Raw genomic sequence first — 24336 nt, forward strand, 5'->3', positions numbered from 1 at the left:
AGAAGCAAGGCTAATAGACGAAGAGGGATTCTGAGCCCTACAACCTCATTTGAATTCCTGGATCCTGCTGTGCCTGCAACTACATCTACCCTTTCAGATTCCCCAATTATATAAGTCAATAAATGTCTTCTGTTGTTTAAGCTACTTTTGAATTCAGCTTCTATGGTTTTCAAACAAAAATCCTGACATAGGTTGGCAGTCACGGGCAAGAACAACAAAAAAATGCCTGTTTAGAGTTCCATTAATGATGCTATAACACTGATAGTTAAAAACTATTCCCACCCTCAACACACAAACACATATGGAACGAATTTAAGTGTGAGGACATCCTCCCCCATCCCTCATAAGAGAAATCGTGCCAATTGGCCATATTAATCAATTTTTTTTAAATAAACTTTTCTGTATTAAAAAGCAACAGTCTGAAGTATTGTCCAATGTAAGTGCTGTCAATACAAATCACTGGTGGAAAGGAGCAGGACACACCCTCAGCAAAGGTCATACAATGGGGGGTAAAATGTTTGTGTTCTTTGGGGAGGAATTTTTGCTCTGTCCTGTGGAGGTCATGGACACTTCTGCCCCAACAGCTGCCTCTGACTTCGGGAGAGCTTCTACCAGTGGAGGCAGCTGAACAGTGTCAGCTGTGTGCTGGAGAGGGTCCCGCTGATCACCTGAATGCTGAATATGCCTCATGGGGCCATCTTTTGTTTTGTCTATAGTCTCTCTGGTGATCTCATCTGCTGAAGGAGAGAGAAGGCAGAAAGAACAAGCATTCGAATGGGGATTATATGGGAACTGTCCTTTAGGCTGTAAATCACTTAGTGGAAACCATGACTGTGATGATATAAAAACAGCTCATTTGTAAAGCGCATTCAATGTGCCAGGCATTATTCCAAGCACTTTCTGTGTACTAATTCATCTGACCATTTCAGCGACCCTGGAGAATAGGCATTATTCTCGTTCTCATAAATGGAGTTACTGAACTACAGAGAGGTTAAGTCCATACCTGATAAGCGGTGGAGCCAGAATTCAATCCCAGGCAACCTGACTCTTGTGACCATGTGCCTAACCACTAGGCTATATTGCATATAAAAATTTGCAAAATACCATAATCTGGCACGGACAAATTCTAAAGGTACTTATAGGGCATAAAGGGGTGGACACAGTTAAGGAAAAGGGGAGGAGGAGAAAGGAAATTGATTATAGGAGAACAATGGAAAATCCTAATAAGGAGCAAAAAAGGAAAATCCCAAAGGTAAGAAATGGCAGGCTTCCTGGTCTACGGGAATAGGACTATTTGACATGCTGTACCTTTTTTGCTCGAGTGATAATGGCCTTGAACCTTGTTCTTCCTTGTCTCAGAGGAGAAAACGAAACCGGATTTCCTCAGGGTCTGGGGCCTGGGCTGGGGCTTGAGGTTCCTAGACTGATGAATCCAAGCATGCTTGAGGGCCTGGTCCGGGGTCATGCGAAGAGAAGGTTCCCATCTGCACCCCAACAAAGCCCAGCATGGGTTACTGTTTTACTTCCTTTTAGTATATTAAAACATTTTAAAAACCCAATAAATATTTTTATTTAAACTATGTTGATATCTCAAAGATATCATCACAGAACAGAGATTATAGCATATAACTTAAAAGTACCTGGAAACAGCTATTGAAAATAATCTTTTTAGAAGATGTGTATAACAAGCCAGGGAATATATATTACACTCCAAGTCTTCCAGAACATCTAGAAATTCCCTTATCAGAAATATTATTTTACAAAAGCTTAATCAATGAGATTTAGGGTTTGGTAAGCTAAGCATATTAAAAACAAAGAGACGTTTAATTTCAATTTACAGACTACAGAATTGGGGCTTCCAAATATATTGCAAGAAGAGTTATAGAATTCTAGAATATTCAGATTTGCCAGGGGACTTGGATATAATCAAATCAAACTTCTAATTCAGTAGCAGAATACATTGACCAAACTCCCATCTTGGAATCACCCTGTAATTCTCTAATACTTTCAGTGACAGTGCACTAACTCTCAGAACCATCTATTCCAATTTTTAAAAACTCTGATTCTTTGAAAGTTCTTGAATTTTATTGTACCAAAACTGGTTTGCTTCCCAGTAACTTGTACCCAGGTCCTGATTCAACCGATTACCATCATACAAAATAACTAATTCTTCTTTTATGTTTCAGCACTTCAGCTATCTGAAAATATTTACATCGCTGCTAACTAATGATTATATGACATGGTTTTCACCATCTGGCCACCTTCTGAGATAAGGATATTTTAGCAGTTGTCTAACTAATGTCCACCATGGTGGGAATAGCGTCTATAACTGCAGGGAGGCAGTATTAACATTCTAGACTAATCAAGATCCTAAACAGCTCAAGTTCTCATTTTTGTGTCACATGAACTGCTGTTAAACAAATCTCTCCTTTCCTGGACTTTTGGAGTTAGTCTACAAAGTCTAAACACAAGGCTTTACATTTATGCCTGTTGAACTTGGCTTGACACTTTTAGTCTCTCGTTCCAAAGATTTGCTAATTTGCAATTAGGTAACAGTCCCCATCAACTTGACTGCCTCTTGCAAGTTATGAGTAATTAGTCCTTTGCACTAAAGAAGAAAATAATGTGGCTGGGCACGGTGGTTCACGCCTGTAATCCCAGCACTTTGGGAGGCCAAGGTGGGCGCATCACGAGGTCAGGAGATTGAGACCACCCTGGCTAACATGGTGAAACCCCATCTCTACTAAAAATACAAAAAAAATTAGCCAGGCTTCGTGGCACGTGCCTGTAGTCCCAGCAACTCCGGAGGCTGAGACAAGAGAATCACATGAACCCGGGAGGCAGAGGTTGTAGTGAGCCAAGATCACACCACGTTACTCCAGACTGGGCGACGGAGCAAGACTACGTCTCAAAAAAAAAAAAAAGAAAGAAATGAAAATAATGTCTTCCTTGGTGCTGAGCTGTGTTCTGGATGGTTGGGGTTTCTGGATAACCCATCTGTCTCAGCAACTGGTTTCTGTTTGTTAAGGTAGAGGTAAGATGGGGTATGGAATCCTTCTCTACCTTGATTATTCCGATAAGTGAATAGCATGGCCCTCTAAGTTGGGAATACTTTCAACGCTACCTCATGGTTCACCCTCTGAGCTAGTACCAAAATTCCAGAGTGCACAGATGCCAGAAGAGTATTTTGCTAACACCTCTCCATCCAACTGGAAGAATAAGAGAATATAATGATATGGCCTTCTAAAACTACTAAATTATAGGACTGATAGAACTGGAAGGGAGCTTAGGAATACCCCATTTTATAGGAAAGGACACTGAGGCCCAGGAAAAAAGTGATGACTTGCCAGGTATCACATGGATAATGCACTTGCTACTCAGTGGAGACAGATTTACCCCTTTAATAGCTATGAAATAATAACAATAGCTAACATTTTCTAAACACCTTTTAAGCTAGGTGTTTAAAAGTACTGTGCTCAGTACTATGACTTAAGTACAGATCTAATCTCTAAGATTCAAAATATGCATATAGGTTGTAAAAAATTTTACATAGTAAATGGTTTACAGCTCACCCTTCCCCTAATTCCCTACTATAAGAGGATTTGGGTTCTAAATCCTAGGGGGTTAGGGACAGGCCCTGAAACCAGTTTAAACTGGATGTATATGCAAATCATTACAACAAGCACTCAGGAGGTTGGCTTCAGCTCACAGAGCAGGATATTTTTTTTTTTTTTTTTTTTTTGAGACGGAGTTTCACTCATATTACCCAGGCTGGAGTGCAATGGCGCGATCTCGGCTCACCGCAACCTCCGCCTCCTGGGTTCAGGCAATTCTCCTGCCTCAGCCTCCTGAGTAGCGGGGATTACAGGCACGCACCACCATGCCCAGCTAATTTTTGTATTTTTAGTAGAGGCGGGGTTTCACCATGTTGACCAGGCTGGTCTCGATCTCTTGACCTCGTGATCCACCCGCCTCGGCCTCCCAAAGTGCTGGGATTACAGGCTTGAGCCACCGCGCCTGGCCTAGAGCAGGATATTTAAGACTGGCCTACCGTCTCACTGCCAAGCAGTTTGAGGCCAGGAAGATGCCAAACTCTGCCACACACTGTGTGATCAAGGGCAAGTCACTTAATCTCTTTGAACCACAACCTCCATACCTGCAAAACAGAGCGGATCATCTGCCCTGACAGCACACAGTAGGGAGAGAGAGACGTCTCATGAGACAACAGATGTGGAAGCAATTTGTAGACTTTAAAGGTCTATTGTTAGCGTTTCTTGTTACTTTTATAACGTCTCCCAGCCTTAGACTTTTACCAGCAAACGTGTGTGAAAGTACAGCATTTAAGAGGAAACCCAGAGGCAGAGATATTCCAACGAACTCACACCAAACACCTTCTGAGAAAGTCCAGGAAGCTGGTGTCATAGGTTTTCAGCACCAACATGAGGTCCTTGGAGTCTGGGTATCTTTTCTTCCCCCTGTTGTTGGTTATACTTTTAGGCAAGCCTTTGGAATCTGCAGAAATACAACATTCTGTATTTAGTTCCAGGCGCAAATGTTTAGTGGTCACATCATGCTGCTGCTTAGAGTGGCCTCCGTGGCTGTTTCGCTCTTGGTCTTACACACTCGCCTCATGCCACCCCCCAATAAACATACACACAAGCACACCCACAGTCTCAGTTTGAAATAACCACGTGTAGATTATCCAAGGAATACAACTAACTTTAAAAATTTATTTTTTCCTACTATTCAGTATGTTCTGAGCTTCCTTCTACTACCTCCTCTCCAAATCAAATAGTTTAAATGGTTTAGCACTAGCCAAGATAAGATAACACTAATGATGACAATCACAATAGTGAAGTAAATCTTCAGGGGCAAGGTCCTGTGAAATTGTACAAATATCCATTTCCTTTTGAATCGTGGCCTTAGCCCACCCACTTTATCCTACGTTGCCCTTTTTATGAATGACCAAAGAAGAATCAAGCTCACAGTCTTATAAATAACGAAGCCCCTAAAGTCATGGTCATGTAACCGTTTTCCTGTGTAAGCTTTTCTCACTCTAGCCCTCATCCATCATTCCCTCCATCCCCTTCTTACGGCCTGGGCCACCTAAGTATAATATCTTACCAGGCTTAAGACAACCCCATTTTGCTGCTAATTAGGGGTTTTAACCAAGAGGTGTCAGGGGCTGCGGAGCTGTTGGGAGCCCAAACCTGGGAAAGGGGAGTCAAGAAGTGAAGAGGACAACAGTGTTTCCCAGACTCCTCTTGTCACAAGGAGCTGTTATTAAAAATATTAAATCCTGGGTCCCATCTCAGTCTTCCCACAGCATACCTTATAGAAGAGAATCACAGGAATTAGCTTTTTTAGCAAGCTCCCCAAATGATTCCTGCATTTGGATAAAGTTTGGAAAACACTGACGAGGATGCATTTTTCTCAGCAACATTCCTTCTTTTGCAGGAAGCAAAGATATGGATGTTGCTGCAAGAATCCCACCACCATCCTAAAGCCTCGTGCTGATGTAGGAATAAGCAGCTCTACAAAGTGGACGTGCCTGTGTCTTCAGTGCCTTCCCACGAAGGTGCTCTACGCTCCCTTCCTGCTAGTCCCCATCTAGATGCTATCTCATAGTTCAGTGTTACAGGCTCAAGATGTGTCTTCCCACAGTGACTCTGTCCAGTCCAAGAGCCTGAATTATTAAGTTGTGGGTAGAAAAAGTATATTTGGGATCCACAGACTAGTTCCCTTGCTCCATGTGTAAGTTAGGGAGCCAGACAGAACCCCTCTGCCCACCATCAGATTGCTCGATTAATGCGTGGGCACCATTCTGTGGCAACCAGGACACTGCCCTGCTCAGAAGCAGTGTCTCCAAAGCTCCAGCCATGATTACAAAGCGATGTTTAAAAGAGTTAACAATTGGAATGAATGACATGGGACCAACTAATCAGAATGAAGACAGCCGTGGCCCTGGAATAGGATCACAGAGCACCTCCACTTGCTTGGCCTTCAACTTTGAGTTTTTTGGATCATAGGGAGTCTAAGGAGTCCTGGGAGAGGGCCAGGGAACCTGCAGCTGTGGCAGGGCTCAGGGCTGTGGCTTTTTACCAAAAGGTACAGAAATAGGCAAATTACAACCCCTACATGGCTGAATCAGTGCATCCTGACCAGCGTGACTCAATCCCTTTTGTCCATGAGGATGTTTTGGACCTTCCTACTGATGGGGCAAGTTGTGAACAGAAGTTGTGTGATTTGCATACACATTCAGAGGCTGCTCACAGTTGAAAATCAGAGGTGGGAGGACCAGGAATGTCTGGGATTGCATAGTCAGAGGGAGTCCATGAACCGACCTGACAATGGCTGGTTAGAAGTGCCACTCCAGGTAGCATGGAGTCGCGTCTGTGGAGTTCCGTTTTGCTCATATCTAGCTTTGCTCCACTTTGCTGACCTTCAGGCTACTTTTGGCTGTTTCTGTCTGGGACTCTTAGCTTCCAGTGGTTCTTTAAAGGGATTTTAGGTTTGGGACTTGCTGCAACTTTTTGGTGCCTGTGCCTGGAAAGCGCTGCCTCAGTTAGTACCTTGCTGACCCATCCTCCCACCTTGTACATCACCGCTTAAATAGGAAGGCAGTGGACCACAAAAATCCAGATTCTGGGAATCAGGAGGAGAGGGCCAGCCTGGGCTGTGGACAAAGTTTACTCCCTACAATCAGACAAATGACATACATATAACTCCCAGCCACAACTCATCAAAGCAAAACTACTCTGATAGTCCTTGCTTAACCGTTGCAATGAACTTGGCACAGTGAGGATCTAGAGGATAAGAAGACTTTTAGCAGGGGAGACAGTAATGCAGCAATGGAATTTTCCACTGTTCTTGAAATGAAGTTTCTGCTCTTTGATTTCCCTGCACAGTCCACAGTGTGAGAGGACAAGTTGCTTAGGAGAGTGGGGAGAACTTCCAGGAGAGGATGCAGTTACAGTATTTTGAGGCTGTAATACTTGCTGATAGCTGTTCTCAACAGGGATCTGGCCATCCTCTTTCTTCTGAACATTTTTACTGTAAAGGCCCCATTCCCATTGCGGCTGCCCCATCCCATCTCCATCATGCTATCTGGTTCCACTGTTCATTATCTTTTACTTCTGTGAAAGAAGCTCTTAATCACAGCCCCCCCTTTGCTATGGCCAGGGGAAAGAACGAAATGAGCTTCAAGGTATGGCAGGTGTCTTCGAGGCCTGCAACACTTCATTAGACACAATAAGGAAAAGAGAGTTAGACCTGAGAACTCACCGAAGAACGTCTGTCTCCTGGAGGCCGTCTGAATGAAGCGGGCTGGCGGCAGGCCCAGCACCTTAATAAGGACAATTCAATTGATTCACTCTTTGTGGGATCAGAGATTCAAAGACCGAGGGGCAGGGCATACTTTGGCCAGGCTTTGCCTTCTACATATAAGGATTTAATGTATTAATAACATCGGGTCAGTAGCAGAGCAAACCCAGAGCCTGGGCCTTTTAACTCCTAATCTGGAGCTGGTTTCATATGCTAAGAAGCAACACCAGCCATGTTATTCTAAACAGACATCAGCACCAACTAGAGGTGGGCCACCACCTTGATAGCAGCCGGATGTCCTTGCCAGAGCAAATAAACTGGTGTACATGCTGCCATGTCTGCATTAAAGAGTGACATATCCCAGCATGGAGCACTGGAAAGGGAGGAGAAGAAAAGAAAATGAAAATCACCAGGTGAGCATCAGACAATTACAAGACAAACACCTTCTTGAAAGGAAAAGTGTAGCACCTACTTGTTCCTCTTCTCCTACTGCAACTTAGAGGGGCGCACAGAGATAAGGAAATTACAGTGTGGGTCACCTCCCTTGCTGCTCAGTTCCCAGCCATAATCCATGCATGATCCTGCTCTTCTGTTCCTCAGCCCCTTTGACCCTGAGGTCAAGCGGAAGCTGAGTCAGTTCTGGGGTTGTAGGAAAGTTGAAACATAGCCCCGAGCTCTTTGGCATTGGAAGCAGCAGTGGTCTGGGGATGCTTCATTCATTACCGACCTTAGAAGCCATCTACCCGCTCCCCTCATTTTATAGTCCAGAGCCGGGAAGTGACTGGTGAAAAAGACGGAGCCAGGGCGAGACCCCGGGTTTACTGACCCACAGGCCAGTGTTCATTCCACCACAGCTGCTTTACCTACATTATTTTAATATTCTATTATTCGTTTCAATCATGACATGAAATTCTCTATGTTTAGTCATTCTCAAGGCTATATGTGTTTCTGTAACTTTGAGACAATCTGGAAAATAGAAATTTGGCAAAGATAGATAGACAGATAGACAGGCACACACCTTGGTGTTTGCACCCAAAAGATCTTTGTTCACTGGGAAAATCCTAAAATGTAAAATTTTAAACTTTTAAGGTTACTTTTCTATTTTGTCTAATTTAGCTCCATAACAAGGTGGCTTTCAAGTGAAAGCATAATAGGTATAATTCATAATCATATCATGAGTTTTGGTAAAGCCTTGCTATTGGGAGATAGTTTTCCCAGAAAACTCATTTCCCGTTATGAATGACTCATGCCTGAACAATACACATATTTTGAAGTCCAATAATTTCCAATTCTTTGTTTTTAACATTTTAATCAGGTTGTCAGCTGACAGGATGGTAAACATAACTTTAGATGACAGATCACCATTTGATTTTTACATAGAACTCAAAAGGAGTCACCAAATTAGACGGCCCTAACTAGAACAGGCTTCCTCTCTGGGTTCACATCTGCACCACCAAGCAATCAGAATCACATTGATCCTGCGCCCGGGCATTCTAGTAAGAAGCATCATTCACCTCTGGGTATAAGCATTAATTGGAAAAAGAAAACCCAGCTCTCTTCATTTTTCTAAGAGCTGTATGCTCAATAAAATTTCACATTTTATTTTTTATAATTATCAAAATTTGCACACCAGATGTATTTTAATGGTAACTTACCAGAAAAAAAATTTTTACACATGAAGCTTATGGAATCAGGAAATTTTTAAAGCTATAAAGATTGATAAAAGTTTCTAGGCCAGGTGCAGTGGCTCACACCTGTAATCCCAGCACTTTGGGAGGCCGAGGCAGATGGATCACAAGGTCAAGAGATTGAGACCATCCTGGCCAACATGGTGAAACCCCATCTCTACTAAAAACACAAAAATTAGCTGGGCATGGTGGTGCATGCCCGTAATCCCAGCTACTCAGGAGGCTGAGGCAGGAGAATCACTTGAAACCAGGGGGCAGAGGTTGCAGGGAGTGAGATGATGCCACTGCACTCCAACCTGGGCGACAGATCGAGACTCTATCTCAAAAAGAAAGTTTCTAAACATAAGCATATATTAAATTAGAATAAAATTCCATAGAGGAAGTAGAGAAAAGAGTAAAAACAAAAAGCAAAAAAGAACAAAGTAAAATAAATGTACGACTCTTAAGAACTTGTTCACATACTTTCAGATAGATTTTAATGGGCGCCATGTCACTCTGGTTTTGTATTCTTTTGGATATTTCTGAAAGGGTGGTGTAACACTTTTATTTTAAAATGTCACTATTTACAATATGATGGAAACGACATCCTCTGCAACTATTTAAATTTAAGATAAAAATGTTAGATGTCAGCTTGACAATGTACAAGGGGGTACACAATTTCAAAACTACTTTTAGGGAACATCCAACCAAAGAAAAAAAGAGTAGGTAGGCCGTGGTCCTGGGCAGTCTGACGTAGCCCAGTGTTTGAGATCCAAGCCCACAGCCTCCGTGGGAGCCGCCCTCCAGCCAGCCCTCCCCGTACCTCCATGATGCAGGCCAGCTGCTCCACCTCATTCTCCCCAGGGAACAGGGGGTAGCCCGTGTACAACTCTGCCATGATGCAGCCCAGGCTCCACATGTCAATGGCCATGTCGTAGGGGTGGCCCAGGATCACCTCTGGGGATCGGTAGAACCGGCTTTGGATATACGTGTATTCTGCGGGGGCAAAGCGAGAGAAACCTCGTGGGAAAACTCTCTTCAGAACGCGCTCCTCCAGGGCACCTTCTCGGTTAAACTGCGCCCCCGCTGGCAGGGAAAGGGAAGGCCAGCCGGCCAGCACCTGGAAGTCTCATTACACAAACAGCATCAAACCCGCCCAGTCACCTGATTACAAAGGAGGTGTTACTGTCCTTGCTTTGTAGGTAACGAGCTCCAGCGTGGGCTTTGTTGTAGGAAAGTGAATTTAAGTTAGCCAAGTTTATAACAAACAAACAAAACTTAAGACAAATATAAGACTAAGTTTTCAAAACTGTCAGCTTAATTTGGGGTAGACAGCTTCTGAGTCTTGTGGCTTGGCAATGGAAGAAGCATATCAAGTTGGACAGGAAGCATGGGAAGTGTGTATTCAATACAGTACGTGCACTTATTGTATGGAAAGAAAATCGCAACAGATGAGGATGAATGGACTGAAGAAATGGAACACGGTAGTTATTTCCACATAACTGGGATTGCTGGTTACCTGGGGAGGTGCAGGGATTCTGTAATCGCTTCTCTGTTGTTTACATTGGCTATTGTCAGAAGAGAATAATTCTGTGATTTAAAACAAAAAAGATTTAATAAAAATAATTTTTATATTTTGCCTGCTTCCCAAATGGATCTGTGGTACTTTGCAAAGCACATATGCACAGAGTATTTTAGAACATGGATTTAATGGTATTTACATAATGTTTAGTATGTGCCAGGCACGATTCCAAGTGCTTTTATAGATAGGCCCTTTCAACTTTTACATAAATTCTATGAAGCAAGTAGTATTATTGCCTCCAATTTAAATGTGAGAGAACTGAGGCATACAGAGGTGAAAATGTCAAGGTTACTGAGCTATTAGTGACAGAGCTGGGACTCAGGAGTAGGCAGTCCAATTCTAGTGTCAATACTAGATACTGCCTCACAGTTAAAAAGGAAGTCAGAAAATATGCAAAGGGGGAAATGACTGTTAGGAACCAAGGATGAAATAATTACAAACTCAGTTCTGAGCATCGTGGCAGCCAAGATAAATGACAACTGATAAGTTACGGCCTTCAACATCTGAGAAGGGCAAACATATAAGTTCTTTGTGGAAAGCATTATTTTTTAGCTGGAATTTCTTATAGGATTCATACATAAAAGGTATGAATGACATATGTCCTCAAAAATTGATCTGCCAGAGAAAGGCCCAGATAGAGGACGCAGAGGCATGCTGTTGCCATGGCAGTGTGGTCCTGGCTGCCACGGAGGCAGGTGCCAGGGTCTCCCTTGCCTCAATGTGAATGACTTAGAAAGAGGAGGAGCGGAGAACTCCCCTGGCCATCTCTGTGGCCCCAGCCGGCGCATTTTACACAGGCAGGAGGGATGTGGAGGGAGAGAAGGGAAGGGTGATGCAGAGATATTAACGGTGTAAGAGAGGAAAATGAATGAAAATAAAGATACTGATTCAAAAGAAATTGAAGAATATGAAGATGACTTTGAAAAGAACCTGGAGTGGATAATTAGTGAAAACGATAAAAGTGCTGCCAGCCTAAGAGAGATGACTTGTTTGAAGGAGGAAAATATTAATCAAGACTTAAAAGAGAATGAAACAGTAACAGAACACACCAAACAGCTTTCTGATCCTGACAAATCATTGCAGGATGAGGTCTCGCCAAGAAGAAATGTCTTCATTTCTGTACCAAGTATCCCATATCACATTCAAATAGTGAAAACTCTTTCCAGGAATCCAAACTAGAAAGCCAGAAAGACTTGGAGAAGGAAGAGGATGAGGAAGTAAGGAGATATATTATTAAGAAAATTGTACAAGCTAACAAGCTTCTACAGAATCAAGAACGCTTGAATGATAAAAGCAAGTGAAAACTTAAGTTCAAGGACAAGTCAGTTGATCTGAAAGTTCCTCCACTAGAAGACACTAATTAATACTTATAAAAATTATTCTGAAAACGAAAAGCATATGCTTGGGAAACTGTCACAGTTACGTACTTCCAACGATTTTGGACAAGAAAATGTGCTCCTGTCACTTACTAACGGAAGCTGTGAAATAAGCAAGGATGGGACAACACTGAGAGAGAGATGGAAAATTTGAACTTCTGAATTTACAAGACATTGAGAGTCAGGAGTTTTTGCCTCCATTAATAATGCAAACAGTACAGAAAATGACCCTCAGCGGTTGTTACCAGATCTTCCAATTCCTATGTCAGTGGCGTCAAGAAGATTCTGCAGCAAAGATTCACGCTGCCACACCCTCATCAACAGGAGAGCCACTGACTTATATTCCTCAGCCACCACTCATCTGCAAGACTTGTCCAAGCTCTGCTGCCAACTCAGGTCGAAGTAAAGGAAAGGGGAAATCTAATCAGAACACAGTCTGCGCATATCTCACCAGTGACCTCAATATACTGTCTTTCCCCTCGACAGAAAGAACTACAAAAACAACTAGAACAAAAGAGAGAAGAGCTGGAAAGAGAGGAAGAGCAGTGGAAAATAGAAGAAGAGAAAGAAAAAAGAGAGAATGACACAGTATTTAAAGCATGGTTGCAAAAGAAAAGACAGCAGGTCTTAGAAATGAGGAGAATTCAGTGAGCAGAGCAAATTGAAGACATGAACAGCAGAGTAAAAATTCTCTGAAAAATAAGTTCATACAGATATGAAAGCTGAACTTATTTATGGAAGGGAATCTGGGTATCACACTGACAGCCTGTGGAAGAAGTAGAAAAGTGGTTCAAGAACTACCCTTGCCAAAGATGCAACACGAAGATGGCTTTACAATTAGGTTCTAAGAGGCCTTGTGAAAATAAAATGATTCCTATTTTGTTCAGACTTTGATGGAACAGAAAATAGGAAACGATCAATTCATTTTTTCAAGATGTAACTTTGGTATTCAAACAGGATAAAGATACACACACACAAAACCCTACAGACTGGTCTCACTTAAGACTAGACGTATAGAAATCTCACATAGATCTGTAGCAAATTAAAGACCACAAATTATTTAATTTTAAAAAATGTTAAAAATGGAAACAAAATCCAAAGAAAAAATTTAAAATCATCCAAATCCTTATTTTAAAAAGATATAGATGTAAAGTAAAAAATTCAATCCCAGGCTCTTCCAGGTTCATCTCTAGTGATAACCACTTTTAACAGTGTGGTGCAAATCCTTTTATACCTTATTTATACTTATATATTTACATATCAAAAGTTTTATTCAGTTTTTTTTCACTTACTTCATCATGGACCTCTTTCTAAGCCATTACATTTAAATCTCTCTTTTCAAATAGCTGTGTGATATTACAGGGTTAATTTATTAAACCATTTTTCATTTGTAGATGTTTAGGTTGGTTCCGATGTTGCGCTAGTTAACAGTGCCGTAGTGAAGATGTCCGTTCTACGGGAACATCAGTCATCTGCAGGAGAGGTTCTTTAGAAGGGAATTTATAATTTTTGAAGGTTCGAAGTGAAATGTTTGGTGAAAGATGCAAAAGTAACCTCCCAAAAGATCATATGAATCTGTAGTTCCTCCAACAGTGTGTGAAAGTGAATGCTCTATCTGTTACTCCAACAATGTGTGAGAGTGAATGGCTAACACTGGGTGTAATTTAATGTCTTATTTTTTCTTCAAATTAATAATATCTATGCTTGTATATGAGCATGTGCAAGAAATAGTCAGAAATAGATATAGGTCTCTACCCCTAGTATTTGGCACAGAGCTCCTAAAACCTTTTTAATTTCTTGAGGGATAGGGGTTCCACATGTATCTCTTGCTCTAATAATTGACCTTTTATTCTGGCTTCTGACACGGAACTCCTAATCCCTGGGAACTTCTTAGGTGATAGGACTCTCTTTGTTCTAGTGAGATGACTCTTGGTGAGCTCCTGGACAGGGGCTGGCTGCCAGAAAGACTAAGCCATGATTAGAAGCTTGGAACTTACAGTTCTAACTCCTTTCTTCTAGGAAGGGGAAAGGGCTAGAGATTGAGTTAATGATCTCAGTGACCATGTGATGAAGCCTTCATGAAAATCCCCGAGCTGCAGGGTACAGAGAACTTCCAGGGTATGGGAAATGTGGTATTGAAAACGTGGCATGCCCCCAAGGAGGCATGGTAGCTTCACATCCCTTCCCAAATACTTTGCCTTGTGTATCTCTTCATCTGTGTCTTTTATTATATTATTTATTAATAAACTTGGAAATGTGTTTCCCTGAAAAAAAATTGATCTGCCAAATATTTGGAAACATCCATCTAGTAGTCCTTTCTTCAGCCTCGGGAAGCTTCCTCTGACAGCCTCCGCCACCTCAAAGGCTGCTCCCAAAGTCCCTCGGTTACGTGTCGTGAACACAGCCTCTGTTTATCTCTAATCATTGTACTCATCATATTATTTTTATCTTTCTGTCTCTTGCATTCGTTGGTAAGCAACCTGACGATAGAGAATGTTCATTTTTTGTTCCTGGTACCCAGGACAGTGACTGACACAGAACAGAAAATGTCTCTCTAATGATACATGTTCTCTATAGCAAACCTGATGGAAGACAAAGGAACACACTATTAAATCAAGTTCCGTAAACGCTGTGAAAATGTACACCAGAGCTACTTTTTGGATCCTAGCTAGAAAAAGCGTAAAACCTAGAGGAGCTGGGGCAGCAAATTCCAAACTTCAGAATGACTATGGTTTCTGAAGTGCAGACTCCTAGCTACTTCCCAGAAATTTGGATTAGGAACATGTGGGGTGAGGCCCTGGAAACGATAATTTTTCAGAGCCCCAAGGCAATTTGGATATGCATTTAATTAGTTTTGGGACTCACTGTTCTTGGATAATTCCATATCTACAGAATATGAGAGCTTGAAAGCACCCTTATAGTATTTGGATACAACTTTCTCATTTTATTTTATTTTATTTTTTGAGACAGAGTTTCGCTCTTGTTACCCAGGCTGGAGTGCAATGGCGCTATCTCGGCTCACCGCAACCTCCGCCTTCTGGGTTCAAGCAATTCTCCTGCCTCAACCTCCTGAGTGGCTGGGATTACAGGCGCGCGCCACCACACCCAGCTAATTTTTGTATTTTTAGTAGAGACGGGGTTTCACCATGTTGACCAGGATGGTCTCGATCTCTTGACCTCGTGATCCACCCGCCTCGGCCTCCCAAAGTGCTGGGATTATAGGCGTGAGCCACCGTGCCCAGCCAACTTTCTCATTTTATAGATGAGGAAACTTGGGCTCAGAGAAGTGAAGTACCTTGTTCGAAATCATGCTGTAGGGGGTGGTGGCTGAGCCCAGGCTAGAAGCCAGGTGACCTTGTATGTGAAGGGAGGGAAACTGCAATAGGAGAACTCAGATGACAGGACTGGCATGGGCCTACCTTTCTGGTTTTCATAACAGCTTGATCCAAAGTCAATGACTTTGACAGAGATTTGGCCCTTTTGGTATAGCACTATATTTTCCTAGAGAGAAGAAAAGACATACGTCAAGCTACAGTAACCCTGCCCTAGGCCCTCTGCTGACCTAAATGCTCCCCATCCTTCAGGGTCCAGTTCAAATATGACCACCTCCACGGGCCTCCTCCCACATCCTCTCCAAAATCCCATCATCCTCCCCCTCTGAGTTTCCATTTGATTTGCGGTCGGTATTTCTCATTTGGACCTCATATTCACTGCTTTGCAGAGTTTCTTTTGCATATATGGTGTCACTTTCCCCATGTTGATTGTGCAGCTCCTGAAGATTGTGGCTTTGTTTTTATCTCCTTTGGCACCGGTTCTAGGCCTTGCTTGCATAAGGCCTTAGAAATGCCATTGACTGAATTTGTTTGACATTCCCATTAAACGCCTCCCTTGACATACTGCTGTGACAGTAGAGCACCAAAAAAATGTCAAAGGAATGATTTCATTGGAGTTTGTGATTCTTACACAGCCTAGGGAATAGAATGGGTGTTTTCAGAGCGTTTCCATGACAGGACGGAGGTGGTACTTACGGGCTTGAGATCGCAGTGAATGATTTTCTCTACGGAAAGCATTTGCAAGCACTTCAAAACAGAGACAGTGAAGCGCCGAACTATTGACAGACTGAAGCCTTGAAAGCTGTTATTCTTCATCAGCTCGTACAAGTTGATTCTGGAAAAGAGAGGGGGAAAGTGATGCATGTGGGGGAAAAACAGTAGAAGGCTGAGTTTGAACCTGCAAACAATCTTGTATCACCTGGTTTCCCTTCAGTAGGAGGCAAGCCTCAGACCAGGGGCAGGGCTTTTGTCTTACAGATTCAGCTTTCCCACTGAATCACTGGGCTCAGGGTGAAGTTCAGCTGTGCCAGATTCTTATATGTTCTCTCATTTCTTATGTGACAAGGCCACTGAAGCACTTCGTTATGCAGGCGGGTTAAGAGGTTGGCCCAAACTTCTGAAACAGTCATAGTTCCTCAGGCCCTTGGGAGGGACCCGGGAAGCCCACCAGTCACTCAAACCAGCAGCCACTCCTGCCCAGGCCTAATGAGGACTGTCTAAGGACATCAGGTTCCTGAGAAGGAAGGAACAAGAGAGTGGGCAGGTGGGGGCTGAAGCCAAAGGGAGCCCCTGCTCTACTCAAAATGTGGCTGTTTGGTCCCATCTACCTGTTCCCTTGAGAAATGAAAGCTCGCTCTTGCCAGAGAATCTTAAACTCTCTAGGGTGGCAGAGGCCTACTATATTATTTGAAGTCTACAGAATGTTAGAACTTAGGAATGTTAGAAACTAATACAATACATTTGAAAAAGAAACATTTACTTGTGCACTGCTGGTTGCAACCTCTGTGCAAGCTGCGAGATGGGGAGAGAAGGGAAACAACACGACCCAAGAACGGCACCAGCCTTCCGCTGCTTCCTCCTCACCTTCCATTTCTAAGATCATCTAGCTTGGGTAGTATTTAGCAAGCACTCATTCTTAATTTTTTTTTTAAGAGATGGGGTCTTGCTATGTTGTTCAGGCTGGTCTCAAACTTTTGGCCTCAAGTGACCTCCCAACTTGGCCTTTCAAAGTCCTGAGATTAGAAACGTGTCACTGTGCTCAGCCAGAAGCCATTCATTCTTTTTTTTTTCTTTCTTTTTTGAGACAGAGTCTTGCTCTATTGCCCAGGCTGGAGTACAATGGCATGATCTCAGCTCATTGCAACCTCCGCCTCCCAGGTTCAAGAGATTCTCCTGCCTCAGCCTCCCAAATAGCTGGGATTACAGGCATGCACCACCATGCCCAGATAATTTTTGTATCTTTAGTAGAGATGGGGTTTCATCATGTTGGCCAGGCTAGCCTCGAACTCCTGACCTCAAGTGATCCACCTGCCTCGGCCTCCCAAAGTGCTGGGATTATAAGCGTGAGCCACCATACCTGGTTGCCTTTCATTTTTGAGGGCTGCAATGAAGATGTGAGACTTGGCTCTGGCCCCATACTAAGTAGTCACCTGGGCAACTCCCTCATCTCTCTGGGCTTTGGATTCTCCCTGCCCACCCCTGGCCCTCTGACCTCCCAGAGCTCTTTAAGCATAATGACATCCTAACTGTGCACTGTGATTCATGGCCAAGAAAGGCGGACTGGGCTGTCCTTTTGTCCACAGAGAAGATAATTTACCTCTGTATATCAGAGACTCGACCATACTTTGTAATAGCCAGACATGATAAGGAGAGTGTCACCTTACCTGCTAATTTAAATGCAGCTGGATCCTAGAATTTTAGCATCAGCAATGGTATCATGGGAGCACTGAGCTACCAGCTTGCTGAATCCAGTAACACTTTGAGAGCTCACCCCTGATTATTCTCCTTTGCTAAATGCATTCTGGGTTTCTGGTTTTATATAAATTGCATCAGATGGTCTTCCCAGAGAGAAAAATAATCAAATTAGCATGCCCTTGCAATTAGCATGCCTTGTCAGCTCCAATATTCAGCCAGGCCATGCTAATCTATTTAAGTCAGGCTCTGCTCTCTTACCAAAAATATCTGCTCTTGTCCTTATTTACTCAAAATCGAAAGCCTTTTCCCACCCTGAGCAGCCAGCTGCCTATTCCTGTGGGTTTCAGCCTCTGTACAATCAGGTCAGACAGCCAATGGGTGCAGAATATGATAGCAAACAAGGAAAAGTCCTTTTGACTATTTCAGTTTAGCTTTTGAGGAAAGAGAACTTGTTTTGCTTATATCACCTAGCTCAGTACCCAGCACCAGGGAAGTATGTCACAGGCGTGCTGGCAGGTGACAGGCATATTAAGATGGCCCACATTCGTCCCAGCCTCCTTGCTCCTGGGCCTTCTGGATAAGCGAGGACTTATGCAGAATGGACTGTCATGTCCATTCCAGTTATTAAATATTCACATCCAGAAAAATCTAGTGTTCTGACCTCCAAGTTTCCCTTCTATCACTTAGGTAACTTTTCCAGAGAAAATGGGTTAGGAAGAAAAGGAGCTGACCCCAGGAGTTCAAAGGTGATGCAGAAGTGATTGCGAAAGTAGAAAAAGTCCTTCATGTGCACCACGTTGTAGATGTTGTCTTTGTCCTTCCTTCTGAGAGCTTCCAGGATCTTCAGCTCCACCAGGGCCTGCTGGTGAAATCTGAGGTGATTGGGAGTGGCAGGGAGGGTGGGAAATGGAGACAGAAACATCAGTATCAGGTCACACTGCAGCAATCAGCCCCACCCCATGATATCAGCAAGACTGTCTAGTGGGAGGATGCGCTAGAAACGCCACATTCTCACCTCCTCTTTCCCCCCTCATGGAATCAGACAGGTAGAGAGAGAAAAGGGAAAACCAAAGGGAAGATGGGAAGGAGAGGCAGAGTCAGGAAGGGCTGTCATTCTTCAGGGGCCAGAGTCATGCAGTCCCTCCTCTGTGGCCTATGCCATCCCCCAAGCCACACCTCTTCTTGTTCTTGATGATTTTCAGGGCCACCAGCTCATTGTTTTTGTGATCCAAGCACTTGGCCACCTGTCCAAACGACCCCTTCCCGATCATCTCCAGAACCTCATAGCGGTAGGCAATGTGGTCATGCAGGACCTGTGGAAGCCAGGCCAGAGGTGAGGGGCAAAGCCACGGGCTCTGGGGCCTTCCTGGCACGGGGCCCTGCATTCCCATCCCAGATCGTGGCTCACTCCTGGAGGAACTTTCTGACTGCACTGGTCACTTGTGTGACTCTTGTCCTCATCTCATTGCGACTGCAAGGGGAGCTTGTTGCCTGGATTCTGGGCCACCCATGTGGTGCCAGGAAAAGTCCCGCAGGCTTGATCCATGTCAAGCAGCGCAAAGAACACTGGATGGTTTTAGGAAATTTGAGATCTAGTCCCAGTATTGTAGTTCTACTTCTAGTCCTCTAGGTTTCGGAGTGTTTTAGGACCTATAAAATATGAGAGTTGGACAAAGTAGCAAGGAAGGTCCCTTTCAGTTTGGACATTTTTTAAGTCTTGAAGCTAAGCAGCATTTTTGGTTTGGGGAAAGTTTTGTTTATGACCCCTGATGTGTCTCTGTCAATCAGAGAAGGATTTAGTTCTGCTCTGCCTCTTCCTGGCCAAATTTGGTTCTCCTTTGGGCTTACTGGGATTTAATCCTATCCTGGACTCAGCAGTATAGAACTCAGACCTTTCTTGGTGAAGAGAAATATTTCAAGAGCCAGAATCACCCATGTCTCTCCCTATGCTGGAAACTAGGGAACGGGGGAGGTTAATCAAAGCCACAGGAATTTTCTATTTAAAAGACTTCAGCTTTAGACAAGCCATTTATCCATTCTGAGCTGCAGTGCTGTTGTCTGTAAACTGAAGACGCTAGGCAAGATTATCTCTAAGGTCCTAAAGCTCTGTGGATCTCTAATTTCTAGTGTTACACTCATGCGTTTGGGAGAGGTGAAGGATTAGGTGTTTGTGGACAAGTCCTCAGGATGTGTTTGAAAATGTGCGCTGGGAGTCTGTTCATACAGGAGGAATCAAGACTGAATTTGAATGTGTACAGCTTTCCTGATTTAAGGATGTAGGTTAGTCTGTTTGTAAGGGTCTGTCATGAGAATGTATGGGTAAAGGACAGGGACAGGGTCCACACACATGTTGCTATAAAATTACATATGTGTTCTCTTAGCATTTGTGCTAGCCTTCTGCATACTACCACTTTGTGTTGTAATTGTTTGTTCGCATGTCAACTTTGACATTGATTGTGGTTACTTGAAAGCAAAAACCATTTTGTATTAATTTGTGATAGCTTCCTTTATATTTCTAGAGTCCAGCAGATGTCCAAGCTTATGACAGATTATCACTCAATACATAGGCATTCAATTAACGTTGGTTGACAAAATAAAGTGAGAATGCAGCTATGCTGCTTGCTTGGGAATTTGGCTATGTGCAATATGTATTTGCATGTATACTGGAAGGCAATAAGGATGGTGATTCTGAGCTTACAGAGAGCACACATTATCCTCTTCCCCCTGACACCCCCACCCCGAAAACCAACTTTTTCTAAGATTTGAGACTGAAGAACTGAGCTCCAATGAATTAACTTAAAAGTAGTACTGACACCCTTAGGGAATTCCCCAGAGACCCTGGGCTCAGGTAGGAGCAGAGAAGGGAGCAGCGAGGGAGGGGTTGAAGAGATCTAGATGAATCAGAGTTGGAATTTATACTGGAGATTCCTGGCTGGCACAGTGGCTGACACCTATAATCCTAGCACTTTGGGAGGCCAAGGCGGGTGCATCACCTGAGGTCAGGAGTTCAAGACCAGCCTGGCCAACACGGTGAAACCGTGTCTCTACTAAAAATACAAATATCAGCTGGGCAAGTGGCAGGAGCCTGTAATCCCAGCTACTCTGGAGGCTGAGGCAGGAGAATCGCTTGAACCCAGGAGGTGGAGGTTGCAGTGAGCCGAGACTGCGCCACTGCACTCCAGACTGGTGACAGAGTGAGACTCTGTTTTAAAAAATATTAATAATAATATATATATCCCCATATATATATGTGTGTGTATATATATATTTATATTGGAGATTCCTAACCAAGTGTTGTCTTTTCTGGGATGAGGACCTATAGCTTTTATCAGGCTCCCGAAGAGATTCTTGACCCAAAATACTGAAAACCCTGGCTCTAGAAGGCAGCTGTGTGACAGAAACAAAATCCTTGCTTCTCAAAGTGTGGTCTGAGGATCAGCGGCACAGGCCTCACCTGGAAGCTCAGGCCTCAAGCCCAGAACTGCTGGATAAGAATCTGCATTTTAACAAGATACTCCAAGTGGTTTGTGTTCAAAGTAATGCCAGACAAACACGGCCCTAAATGCTGTTAATAAAATCTGCCTCTTCTATGAGCCATCAAGAGACTCATCTTGCCTCTTAAATCCAAGTTGTGATGAAATGTCCTGAAGAGGAAATTCCTGATAGCCCACAGCCTAGTGGACGAAGCGCCACATATCCCACCATGCTCTACCCTGGGAATCGCTGCTCAGCTTCCGCCTTCAGGCTGGGAAGAGGCACGGTCCTGGGGAAGCCCAGGGCTACCGTCAGGAGGAGGAAGTGGAGTTGTTGGATCAAATTTTGAAAAACAGAATGAAATTAAGCTCTATGCATCAGGGACTACAGTGACAAAACCTTTTTTGTCTGTGGGGATCTACTGTAAAATAGAAAAGAGTCCATGTATGGGCTTGTACTGAGGCGGCAAAAAAGGGGGTGTTGGGAAAACTGCACCTTATTCCCGTCTGGCCTCTTCCAGTGGGCTACGCAGGGAAGGAGCGTGTGGGAGCTCACCCAGGATGCACCCAGGAGCTCACCCAGGATATTTGCATTTTTAGTAGACACAAGTACTCTTTGGAGAAAATCATCTTCCATGAGTAGAGTATTTTGCATGCTAAATTGCATGTTTCCCCATTTTAAAACATGGTATTTCTTTGGTTTGGCACCTACTAGAATACTTCAGGACATCTAGTCTCCAATATATTAGCACCAAATATTACAAAATACTGCTGCTTTTTTCTTTCGAGACTACCTCTTGTCCCCAGGCCCTTGGAGGTTCCCATGTCCCCTCCCCCATCACCTTCAGATAGGAGCCATGCTCATCATCAAAACTCGTCTTGCTGAATTTCTTAGGAGCCACGTTGAGCTTCTTGGCTTCAAGCCCCAGGAACCATAGCTCCGTGTAGCCCAGGATTTCACTTTGCTCATACGGAGAGAGCTGGTTCTTAAAAAGCTTTAGGGCCTCTGTGTGAAAAAGACTACAATTGTGAGTTAAGTTGAGGCAGCATGGGATTTGCCCAGGATGCAGACGGTGGCATCCCTTCCAGGTCACCAGCCATCAGCCTGTTCCCCAGCTGGTTGGCTCACTGAGGACCATGCATCTGGCATCTCACAAGATGGAAATATGTCAAGGATAAATGTCAAGGTCTTGTATTTAATTCAATAAATCAAGAAAAGAACACAAAGAGAGGGAAAGGGGAACTCAGTCCTCCAAAACCTGTGGGTTAGAGCAGCATGGGTGAAAATTCCAGGAGTAAAGTTAGAGTCAACAATCGTATATAGTTTAGGTGGCAAGTTGCCCGAGTTAATGTGGAATTTATAATTAGTCTGTCTTGAGAAGCTTTGAAAACTGTAATGTCTACAGGGCCAGACATAAAGGAAACATCAAAGGCCCAGGAGGCTTCACACTCAAATCTGCAGTTGAATCAGGAAGGACCTGAGATTGTGAGGAGAGGTTATGAGTTAGGACTTCTTTACGCCGGCCAGATCACATCAGCGCTCTGGCGCGTGGTCAGGGGTAAAATTCACAGTAATTGATAAACGGAAGCATTCTCAGAGAAAAGAAAGTAGGATTAGGACAAAGGGCACCGTATGATTTGACAAAATCTCTAATGCTAAAGCATTAGAGAGAGAACTGCAAGGAAAAAGAAAAAGACTTACAGGGAACCAGAATTCCATCTTCATATATGTGAAGGGCAGTTGTGTGGAAGCGGAATAAGGCATGTTCTTTGCCCAGCAGACAGAGCCAAGGCCTAAGATAGCAGGGGGCAGATGGCTCTGTAAAGGCAGAGCTAGCTCAGGACTGAAATGACCTCCTCATGCATAGTTCCTGGGGTTGTTTAAGAACAACAAGCACCAATTTCAGTTTCTAAGCCGTGGTAGAAGGACTGTAAAGCATCTGATGATGGCACATAGTGGATGCTCTCTTCCTTTGCATCCTAATAGGTTATGAGTCTCTGAACCCCATTAGGAGTCTAGCGCCTGGCCAAAAACCCATGTGTAATCTTTCAGGCTTGACCACCGGCAATCCACAAAGGCTTCACCTGGCAAGCCTCACAGGCAAAGCTGCCCTTCCTGCACCAGAGCTGGTACACAGTCAATGCATTGCAGTCTCTGGAGGAAGCTACAGCCAAGGACTGGGACCCCTGGCTGGCCATGCTCTTCTACAAATCTGTATTTCTAATCAAGAGCCCCCCATAGAGGCTCCTCTCCAAGACCTCCTTATCCAGAGGAAGAAGCAAGCTTCAACACCCTTTGCTCTGTCTGACTCGGCATTCAGTCCTTTTCCACTTCTAGCTCTTCCACCCTGTCAGTGCCTTCCCCCGGGCCCTTGGGTCCCTAAAATGACAGGAGCTTTTTGTCTGGGCTTCTTAGGCAATGAGATGCTTCCCTCTGTCTGCATTGGTACATCTGATCCTTGCCCAGAGCTACCCCATGGGGAAAAATTCAGCCTCCTATTCAGCCTCTTGCTTATACTGTCACAGTCAGAGGTTCAACATTTAACTTCTACTTTCCTCTTGGCTTGCTGCCTTAATTGACTACTCTGGCACCTGGCAGCTTGGCTCACTCCAGCGCAGCTTAGCTCTTCACACCCTGACCTTCCATAACCGCCTCCCCACCTCCCCACCCTGCTACTGCCCCAAAGGCATACCTGCTGCTGTCAGAGGCACCTTGTGCTTCTTTGGTGACTTCTCCTCTGCCTTGGAATCCTGGGTTTCAATGCTAGGGTGGCAAGGTATTTTTGAAGCCTTGAGCTGTGAGGTCGGCATCTGATTGTGAGCTTGATTCTCCTGTCCAGGAAAAGAGGTTTGCAATAAATAACTACTTAAGACTCTCCTGGGTGCCATAAACCATTTATTTAACCAAAGACACCCAGCTCCAGCCAGGCTCTTTACCTACCTCTCCAGGGAGGAAAGAGCGATTAAGAGACAGTAGCTTCTCCCTACCTCTCTCCCAAAGGAAGTATCTGTCTGACTCACACTATTCCCTGGGAGCCCCCTGTACCTTACAGTAGGCTAATGACAACCCCAGCAGCATCTCACTGTGGGCACTGTGGGAAGGGATGGGAATGGTTTTTTCACAGCTACTCTTTTTTTTTTTTTTTTTAGAAGAAGAAAGAGAGAAAG

General features: G+C 43.9%; 1 protein-coding gene and 1 pseudogene across 3 annotated transcripts; one reads left to right on the forward strand and one right to left on the reverse strand.

Moving 5' to 3' along the window:
- Positions 1-380: 380 nt before the first annotated feature.
- LOC116534299 (dual specificity tyrosine-phosphorylation-regulated kinase 4) lies at positions 381-24000 on the reverse strand. 3 transcript variants are annotated; one of them, XM_032254619.1, is made up of 11 exons: positions 23862-24000; positions 22011-22188; positions 18872-19008; positions 18427-18567; positions 15977-16115; positions 15368-15449; positions 9814-9986; positions 7285-7345; positions 4383-4512; positions 1309-1484; positions 381-737 (listed from the first exon to the last, which is right to left on the reverse strand). In XM_032254619.1, exons 3-11 carry the CDS (start codon positions 18964-18966, stop codon positions 496-498), a joined length of 1239 nt encoding a protein of 412 aa, XP_032110510.1. In that variant the 5' UTR covers positions 18967-19008; positions 22011-22188; positions 23862-24000; the 3' UTR covers positions 381-495. The 3 variants fall into 3 exon arrangements, with proteins under 3 accessions (XP_032110510.1, XP_032110511.1, XP_032110512.1); XM_032254620.1 differs by having other exon boundaries at positions 22011-22174; positions 23862-23998; XM_032254621.1 differs by having other exon boundaries at positions 382-734; positions 22011-22174; positions 23862-23998.
- LOC116534301 lies at positions 11393-12622 on the forward strand (annotated as a pseudogene).
- Positions 24001-24336: the final 336 nt, after the last annotated feature.

This window comes from Sapajus apella, unplaced genomic scaffold (assembly GCF_009761245.1).
Source record: "Sapajus apella isolate SASKATOON/1434 unplaced genomic scaffold, GSC_monkey_1.0 scaffold86, whole genome shotgun sequence".
NCBI classification, from domain to species: Eukaryota; Metazoa; Chordata; class Mammalia; order Primates; family Cebidae; genus Sapajus; species Sapajus apella.

Bases quoted from the DNA above. Each gene is read 5' to 3' on its own strand.
- LOC116534299 (XM_032254620.1), bottom strand. From the start codon at position 23,979: ATGCCGACCTCACAGCTCAAGGCTTCAAAAATACCTTGCCACCCTAGC. The intron at 19,009-22,010 runs GTGATGGGGGAG...TGGCTTCCACAG, and splicing joins AGCATGGCTCCTATCTGAAG to GTCCTGCATGACCACATTGC. The intron at 738-1,308 runs GTACAGCATGTC...TCTCTCCTTCAG, and splicing joins TTATCACTCGAGCAAAAAAG to CAGATGAGATCACCAGAGAG.